The following is a 9,635-nucleotide window of genomic DNA, read 5'->3' on the forward strand; positions in this document are numbered from 1 at the left end:
CACACACACACACACATTGTCACAGATGAGACATATTCACGAAAAAATACACACTTGTTTGAAAAACAGCACATATTCCCTCATACACACACACACACGTCTTACTCTCTCTCTCTTTTTCTCTCTCTCTCTCGCACAAACACACTCTCACTCGCTGTACACTCTCCCTCTTCCACACCTGTCCTTGTTTTTTGTCCCCTCTCTCATGTGCTCTCGCTTCTCTCCTTACCTCCCTTTCCTCTCTTCTCTCATCTCATCCATCTCAAAGCTCTCCACTTCCCTTTCACTTCCTCCTTCATCTTCCATCCCCCCTCACACACACACAACCTCTACAACACACACACACACACACACACACTCCCCTCTCCATATGTGTCACAGCAGTACCAGATTGGGGGCTTTTCATACTGACAGCCCTGTTCTTCTGGTGTCTCCTTTACTTTTACTGTCTTTACATCGTTTGTTCAATCACTAACCTCCTCTATCGCTTCTTCCCTTCCTTCCCACCTTTTCTTTCGTTCTCTCCCCCTTTTTTCTCACCGTGTCCCTTTGTAGTCTTTGTTCCCCTCTTCTTCTTTCTCATCTCCCCTCCCTCCCTCCCTCCTTCCCTCCCTCCTGAGTTTTATCACTCATCATTACCCGGGGGATTGGCTTTAGATGGCTGATAGAGCCTTTTGGCTAATTGTCGCCATTTAGATTCACTGGTTGTTAACCAGTCAGAGTAATCACACACACTCACTCACACACAGAGTACACATTCGTGCATTTACATTGCAGCATGAACACGCAGACACACCGAGTCCCACACACACATGCTGGGAGCAGTGAGGGGGTGTTGGTGGTTTTGCAGTGCGACTGTGGAATGCGTAGGATGAGTTTTTATGGAGTGCTGTTTACTTTGGCCACCACCGTTAAACTTTTAACGGCTGCCAATTAACGGGCCGGCAAGGACACTCTGTGGGGCATGAAACCAGCTGCTGGAGAACACACACACACACATAATCCAAGCCTTTTGGCCCCATAATGTGGAGTTGTGTGCCTCCTGTGCGTATGTGTGTTTGTGTACTTGTGTATGAGCTTGTGTGTGTCTCTGTGGGGATTTTGCAGTCCCCCCCTCCCCCCCGAAAAAAACACCCCCTCTCAACCACCACAACAACCCCACATACTGAACACACTGAAACCAACTCCTCGCCCATCCCTACACCCATCCATCTCTACACAACCACCAAGACCTCCTCTATCCTACGATGCAGTTCAACGTCCTTGAAGACGAGGAACAGAGTGGAACGACCATTCACCTCTCAGTGACCCCCTGGGAGGACAGTGTGTGTGTTTTAAGGAGGGGGGTTTTGGGATGCTTCGTACTATTTGTCTTGGGTTTGGGAAAAATGTGTTTTGTAGAAGAGCAAATTCCATCCAGTTAAATGCTGCAAACACTTGGCAGTAGCTGTCGGCTGTGGTTTTTGTCACCACTTTGTCCACTGTAAATAATGTCAACTCATGTGGTGTGTTTGTGCAAAAGTGCATTTATGGTGAAAGTAGCACTAACTGGCCATATTTTTTTTCTGTGTTTTCCAAAATGGCCCCATTTCATGATAGATTGTAGAGATAAACTGTTTGTTTAGAGGGCTGCTGAATGTCAACGCTGTGGAGAAACATCAATTCTTTCCCTCTCTCCCTCCCTCTGACAGGGTACCCCAGCTATTCAGGAAGTCTTGCTTCTCCTTTTCTCCCCATGAGTCCCCTGGATCACCATAGCAACAGTCTCTATGGACAGCACCGCTTCTATGAAACTCAAAAAGGTAGGTTTTAGTCTGTGTGAATGTGAATGTAGTGAAAAAATTGCTTCATATATACTTGCCAAAACTGCTTATTCAGCACTCACCACAGGAGTAAGAACAGCTGGTAACTTAGGGTCTAGCTTTTCATGTCTTATTCCTTTTTTCTCCACAGAAAAGCACAGTTGTAATTTTAAAAAAGAATGTGTTTAGTGTTTTTAATATTTTGCAGTTTGCAAGTTCTCTATATTTTGAGAAACCTTCAACTTTGGAGATCATTTTAAGTCTTTTCCCCTCTTCCCAGATCACTTCTACCTGAGAGGCCTTCCTCCCCAGCCCCCTCTGCTCTCCACCAGTCACAGCCTTCCTCCGCTTTCCAGGACTGCCCCAGGCCATCCACTTGGCTCTTGCAGCCGAGAGACAGACAATGGGGGAGGAGGCGGGAAGAGCACCAAGGATGTGAGCGAGAAAGGGGTTTCATCTGTTTCAAAAATGAAGGAGCGATCAAGCAGCAAGGAGCGGCACCAGGAGAGCAAAGACAAACAACATCAGCTTCATCATCACCATCCTCATCAGACGAACCCTGCCACCACTCCATCCGGCCACCACCACCAAGCTTACCCCCACCCTCACCATTCCCTCCTTCCTCACCTCACACCACAGGGCAGGGAGGAGGACCACAGACACTCTCTAGAGCGACACAAGGAGTACAGAGACAGTGACCCGGGCAGTCAGGAGACAAAACATATGAGTGCCTGTAAACTGTCCAGTGGTTCGGTAGCAGAGACTGCCTCTGGAGGAAAGGGGGGAACACTAAGCAGCTGTAGTGGTGGTGGGGTGGGTAGACCTCCATCTGGAGGCAGCAGGCGGTGCTCCAAGGATGGACCCATAAATGGGGAGATGAGGATCAGCGAATCCTCAGCTTCTTCCAATGAATGTATGAGAAGAGGTGCGGCTGCAGTGACAGCCATCTTGGCACCTCCAACGCCCCACTCTGTGGCCTCTTACTCCATGCCTCCTCCTCCCCCTCCGCCACCTCCTCCTCATGCCTTGCACATGGGCTCCACCGTGGCAGGAGGGTGGCTACACCATGCACATCACCATCCTCATCCTGAGTTTTACTGTCCCCCATCCACTCTTACACTGACACCCTCCAAAGATCCAGCATCCACCCCTGGAGGGTCTGGCAGGGAGGGGAAAGTAATTGGCCCAACGTACGTGCCCTCAGTTGGGCCACTGGGGGACCTGGCAGCCACTGACTGTCGTGGAGCAGGAGGCGGTGGGAGAAAGGGAGATGACAAGAGTGGAGAAGGATCTTATGAAAGTCCCTCTCATCACCTCAGCCGACTTAGTAGTTGCCAGAAGAAGGACAAATCCCAGCCGCATCAGCAGCAGCTGGGATATGGCAAAGCTGACAAACCCCCTGACTGGAGCCACCAGACGCAGAACTTCCACAAACCCAGCCCCAATGTGAGCTCTCAGCCTGAGCTGCGGTCCTGCAGCATGGAAACGCCTTCATCCTTCAGAGATGTAGAGGTTGTGGACGATGTTTACCGGCCCTCACTCCCACTAGATGCGCAAGCAACACACCCTGGTACTGGACAGGGCATACACAAGAATGGCCCCGACACCAGCAGTCCTCCCTTCAGGGACTGTTCCCATTCAGGACCTCATCCTAATGGGAGAGTGGGGTCAGGGGCTCACAGGGAGGGACAAAAGGTTGCAAGGATACGGCACCAGCAACACAGCAGCCATGGAGCAAGTGCAGAAGAGAGGGGAAGAGACGGAGGTCAGACAGCACCTTCCTGGGGGGCTCGAGGGGCCTACCAAGATGATCAGAGAAAAGGCTCCCATCATGCATCAGTTGGTAATAGTGAAATAAGAGGGCCTAGCAACAGAGCTCCAAACAGTGACCACACCCAACCCCATTCTCAGCCGCCACCTCTATCTCGCTCCTCATCGCACACCTCCGAGGGTGAGGGCAGTGCCATGAAAAACCTAATGAACTACAGCTCCCAGCAGCCTATGATGCTGCCGCAGCGAGGCCCCTTCGGAGGTCTGGGCTGCCTCAAGCCGGGTGGAGAGAGATCAGAGAAGGGGGACAGAGGAGGAGCTAAAAGCAACACCTCCCTTCAAGACCCTCCCAAACAATCGCTCCCTCCTCGCCGGGGATCCACTAACGAGGGAGAGAGGGGTGAAAGAGGTGGGAAGGAGGCAGGGGAGGCAGGTGAGGGGGAGGTGCGACAGCCTCCGGTGGGTATTGCGGTTGCAGTAGCCAGGCCCCCCCATCGTTCCCCAGACAACACCCCTGGACACAGCAGACAGGGCAGGGTGCTGCCCAGCATGAAAGGTCAGACATCATTTATGCTCCTTGCACTGCAAGTCAATTAATGCTATTTCTGTGCTTTAGACTGCATTAGGGAACATCCACAATTAAACATTCAAGAACAGCTATTGATGTGGTACCGAATCTTATATTTCTTGTCCTTTTTGATGTTTACTGTCTACTTTGCAGAGAAGCTTTAAGCACTCCTAGACTCAGCTTCTGTCTCACCACATTAAGGGAGAAATTCATTGTTAGGGGCAGAAATACTGATTCCTGCTTGGGCAGTGGTTGTCAAAGGCCTCCTAGGAATTGTAGATCATCAATTTATGTGAAAGGAGTAAATGAGACTTATTGAGGGTGTCTAAGTATACAAGAAATGTGTGATTTCTGGCATGCAGTGATGATCATAATATGACATTATTTATATATAGAGTATCTGCGGGCTGACTTTCCCTTTAAAAGACCATTGCAAGATGTGACCAGAGTGTCCTAGTACCTTGTATTTTTCAAAAGTACGGGTGTTTGAAACATCACGTAATGATATTCATGATGCCTGACAAATGCAGTAAGCATGTTACTTTGGTTTCCAATTCAGGCGTGTCACGCCCTGTGTATCCTCTTGGTCGGGAGGCAGAGGAGAGGAAGAGGATGACAGAGGAACAGATCAACCTTCATCACCTGGACAGAGACAGAGAAATGATCATCAGGTACACTTTAAATTCACAAACACCAACACACATGAACATACAGTCATAGACACACACACACACACAAGTACACAGGGTAGCATCTTTTCATTTTTCCAGTCATCTGATAAGCTGCACTTCTTTTATTCTCCCGGCTTCTCTCTCCCAGTCTGAGGCTCTGCTTCTCCCCTCACTCCATTTACTCTTCTCACCCTTTGATGTGGTATTTCTGTACCCCGTCACTCTCTCTCTTCCCCTCTCTCTCTTTCTCTCGAAGATGAGATGTGGTGCATTAATGTTATGGGGACTAATACGGATGTCTCTGAAGTATCAGGCTCTTATTATGTAGTCATATTAAGGGAAGAAAACATATAATGAGAACTCATAGACCGAGCACAAGATGATGGCTGTTCCTGTAGCCGTCATATTTCCTTCTCTTGATGATTATAATGGTGGTGGTGGTAATGAAGATGACATGGATGAAGATAATGATCATAATGATGGTGATGGTGATGATGATGATGATGATGACAATACGAGGGATAATCAAGATAATGACAAAGTTCACTCCGCCTACTGCCATGACAGGGAAAACAAGGATCGCGTGGAGTTCGCCAGGATCCACCCTTCTAGTAGTTGCCATGGTGACCTGACCTCTCACCTCTTGGTTCCTGGAGGGGCCAGTCAGTTAGGGGCGGACCCTGCTGCACACGCTCATCCAGCTCACCACCACTGGATGCAAAGGACAGAAAGTCCCTCCCTCTGGATGGGACATTCATACAGTGAGTAGAGGGGCAACACGTGAAGTTTTTTACAGCCAGTGAGCACAGTTTTATTCTTTAACATGGTCTGCACCTTTAATGCTTCCCATTTCAAGATTTATATGTTGTTGTTTTTTTGCTGACATCTTGTGTCAGTCACTGTGGTTGGAATGTTTTTATTCTTGTAAAACATTGTATTCTTGGTCTTTCTTTTGTTCAACCATGGTGCCATGGTTAATAGTGGTGAATACAGAGGTCTTTTATTTATTTCTTGGAAACACTTCCTTGAGAAAACAAAGGTGTTTAGAACAGCAAATGTAAATGTTTTGATGGGCTATAGAATGACATTTGAATTATATAAATTAGCTACAGACAAAATGATTTAAACATATAGGAAAGAGCAAACTTCAGGCCTTCACACATTGAGGAAGAGGAGATATTTGGAGGGTTTAAACCCTGATAAAGACTTTCAATGGTCAAAACAGTTTATTTTTATTTTTTATTATTTCATTATCAAGCTAGTGATACATTAAAAGCATTTTAACTCCAGAAGGGGTGCCAGAAGTTTGCTCTTTTGTACATTTTTAAAGAGCACCAGTGTTCTCTTTGTTTATTGAGTGCCTCCCAACATTTAACCACTACGCACAACATCACATATCTACTTTGGAGTAGTAAAATAAGTATTTAAATGTTGCTCTCATTTGACTGTGTTATGTGCATATCTTTATTCCAGGTCTGAGCCATGTGGGAATGAGTCCCGGCTTCCCGCCAGGTCTGCCCGGCCCTCTGCAGCCCGTCTTGGGGTCGCTCACCCAAGACCCTAACTCCCCGCTGGTGGTCCTTCCCACAGAGCCTGGGCCTCATCATCACCTCGGTACGCTAAGCATCCTTTTACAATATCACACACACACACAACCAGCAGAGCCCATATTCATTGCCATCTACCCGTACTTACTGCCCCCTACCTCCCTCCTTCTCTCCATTTGTACCATCAGAGCCGCTGCCATTTCTCTCCCAGAGTTTTAGTATCATTGGCTAATCATAATATAATGCTCAACTAAGTCCCTCTGTCAGTGGGACCGTGTTTTATAGCTTCGTTAATGGGAGCAGCTATTCCGTTGCCCCCCTCTGCATGTGCCCAGAGTTATGCAAACCATTGTAACTGGCGTTCATCTCTTTTGTGGTGGAGCACTGGTGTGTTTGGACTAGACTTTGTGTGTGTAGGTGTGTGCGTCTATGCTATGTGTACATCTAAAGTTAGTTGTGTTCATGTCTGGAACAACATGAAACATTGCTCAGTGTTAAGGGTTGTGTTGTACATCTCAGCCATTGCTAGAGAGAAAGTGTGTGCGTGTATTTGTGTGTGTGTCAACACTGCTTTGCAAACAGGCTGTGAAATTTAATTATCTCCCGCCTCCCTTGCCTCGCTCCGTGGGAGTTCCTGCAGAGAGGGGAAGTGCATCCACTGAACCCTTCCCCTGGGAAACATTAGCCCACTCAGGCTAATCTCACAGAACAAAGGTTCCCAGCGACAAGGCAGCCAAGGAGGGATGTGTGTATGTCTGTGTGTGTGTGTGTGTGTGTGTGTGTGTGTGTGTGTGTGTGTTAATGGATCGTGTGTTTCTGAAATCATATGTAGCCAGGGTGGGGCTCTGAAGATAATGTGTTTCCCGACATAGGAAAATAAAATATAGAAAATAGAAAGAGTAAAAGTGAGTGAATTCAGGATTCATTGATTGCATCTGAGGCCAACACACGACTCATACAGGTCACAATTATTATCTTCAGTAACCGTAGCCGAGCTCTGCTGCAATCCCACATATGCAAAAGGGCAGTTCAAGAGTTCATTGACACATTTTTCTCTTAATGAATTTCCTGGGATGCTGGGACATAATAGTATTTCTGTACTGTTTTGATGCTTTTTTATTAAAAAACATTAATGCTCTGAGTTTTAAAATAGGATTGCCTTGCTTTTAAGTTTAATATTTTTTTCTATTATTCAAACAAAATAAAATGCAAGACAATCTCTTATTTCTCACCCGTTTTTTTCTCTCTATTTCCTATTCTAGACATTCTGGAGCAGTCAGGTCTGTGGCCCCCTGTGTACGGAAGCAGAGGGCCTCCTTCTCACCTGCCGCATCACCCTGTCTACTCCCGCTCCTCATTCCTACGGCAACAGGAGCTGTACGCCCTGCAGCATCAGCACCAGCAGCAACAGCGAGCCATAGAGCACATGCAGCGCCACTCCTTAGGACAGGTAGAACTAACACCAATATAATATACAGACACATTTGGAGAGAGGTTCCATTGTTGTCTAAACTTGTGTTGTTGTTAACATTTTGTTGTGAAATTATGGTCGAATGAAAAATTAGGAAGTGTGGAAACGTGCACTTATGAAACTTCCTCTTCCTCATCTTCCTCCTTTGAGTAGTCAGAAGTGAAATACAGCACCACTAGTCATTTGTTTGAAGATCTCTCAGCACAGATATCCTGATTTCTCAACACTAAAACAAAAGCATGTGTAAAGTCACACTCAGCAGTAATTATTTGAGCCAATTACTTCCCCTTTTTGTTGGCTAAAGATTTCATTGAGGTGTTGGAGTGGTGCTTTTGCACTCCAGTATTGCCAGATCATTGGCAATCAGTGTGGCCAACACTGATTTCATTTATCATGGCTTTTTTCTTTGATGTTTTTTTCTTTGTATTTGTGCTTCTGTGTTTGTTGTGTTTAACTACTGCAAGTTCTGTTTATTTAAAGCAAACTGCTGCATCTCCTGGTTAAGATATATAACGAATCAGGACGGGGTTGCTATGGTGTTGAATCCGTACATGATATCAAAGTTAAAATTTAATAATTTATATGAAATATCATTATTTATTGAACTACTATTTGCTTCCTCTTTCACAGAGAAAACACGAGGAGCACGCCATAACCATAGAGGACTCTCCTCACGAATCTTCTGCATCCAGAACTCCCTCCTCTTCTTCCACTTCTTCGTCCACCACCTCCTCTCATGTGGCCAAGCCGTTCTCTCACACCCCTCCTCCACCCAAGACGCCCACGCCATCTCCCGGGATGTGTCCCAGCAGCCGTCAGTCACCCTGCTACCATTCTCCGTCCAGGCGACCGCACCCACCAAACCCACTGACCCCAGCGCCAAGCCCGGCTGCAGCGGCACCCCGCTCCCCTGCACTCAGCCCTGCTCCCTCACACCTTTCTAAGGGGCTGGAGAGGGGCAGTGACAGAGGAGAGGGACAGCCACCTCAGGACTACCCACAATCCCTAGAACCAGGTGAGTGTGGAGTCTATAGACTGGTTAATGAATGAAATGTCTATGAATTTAAAGAAGACCTTTACGATTAGGTTGAACAGTCAGATAACAAATATATAAGAAACAAGACCCAGAGATAGAGAGACATAGAGTGGGAAAAATAAAAGAGGGAGAGAGATGGAGGTTGCTGCTGCAGAAATGTAGCACTGGTCTTTGAAGCGTGGTATTCTTTTGATTTTGCAGAAATTGTTTGAAGCATGGCTGATCCCTTGCTCTCTGTGTCCTTGAGTGTGTGTGTGCAATTTTTTCGGTGCAAGCTAAAGAGGGACAGCGGGCAGGTCAGCCATTAAGGTCAGAGAAAGCATATGGGCACTCAGTGTGTGTATGTGTGACCTGCCAGCATGCATGTGTGTGTCTGAGCTCGCATGTGTGTCCACAAGAGGTAAGGTCAGTGAAATCTTCAGACAGAACCTCCTTATCCTTCAGGGGTCCTTGAGAAGTACAGGCGGAAGGATACGCATTCATCTGGCTGTGTTGTCAGGGGGCGGAGGGATACCATCAATAATAAGAGTGTAGGGGTGACAGGGCTGGCACTGCAATCACAGGAAAACGGCAGGGTGTCATCAATATCCCACATAAATGTATACACCACACGCACACAAAAACACAGGCACACAAACACACACACACACACACATACACACATACAGTATATACAAGGATCTTGGGCGCGGACCCAAACATAGAAGTGAAACGTCTCTAGTGACTTGGAGGCTAAGTGTATGTATATATGGGTCGGTGCCTGGGACAAG

The 9,635-nt window shown here is 47.0% G+C and overlaps 1 protein-coding gene across 1 annotated transcript in view; it reads left to right on the top strand.

Moving 5' to 3' along the window:
* Positions 1-9,635, top strand: part of bahcc1b (BAH domain and coiled-coil containing 1b) — a 46,196-nt gene that overhangs the window by 20,546 nt on the left and 16,015 nt on the right. Inside the window, 7 exon segments of the mRNA XM_035669901.1 lie at positions 1,692-1,802; positions 2,083-4,128; positions 4,700-4,811; positions 5,379-5,572; positions 6,285-6,425; positions 7,621-7,808; positions 8,460-8,844. Of these exon segments, the coding sequence (XP_035525794.1) occupies positions 1,692-1,802; positions 2,083-4,128; positions 4,700-4,811; positions 5,379-5,572; positions 6,285-6,425; positions 7,621-7,808; positions 8,460-8,844 (3,177 nt within the window).

This window comes from Morone saxatilis, unplaced genomic scaffold, assembly GCF_004916995.1.
Source record: "Morone saxatilis isolate NCDOM2014 unplaced genomic scaffold, NCSU_SB_2.0 Contig1, whole genome shotgun sequence".
Classification (NCBI taxonomy): Eukaryota; Metazoa; Chordata; class Actinopteri; family Moronidae; genus Morone; species Morone saxatilis.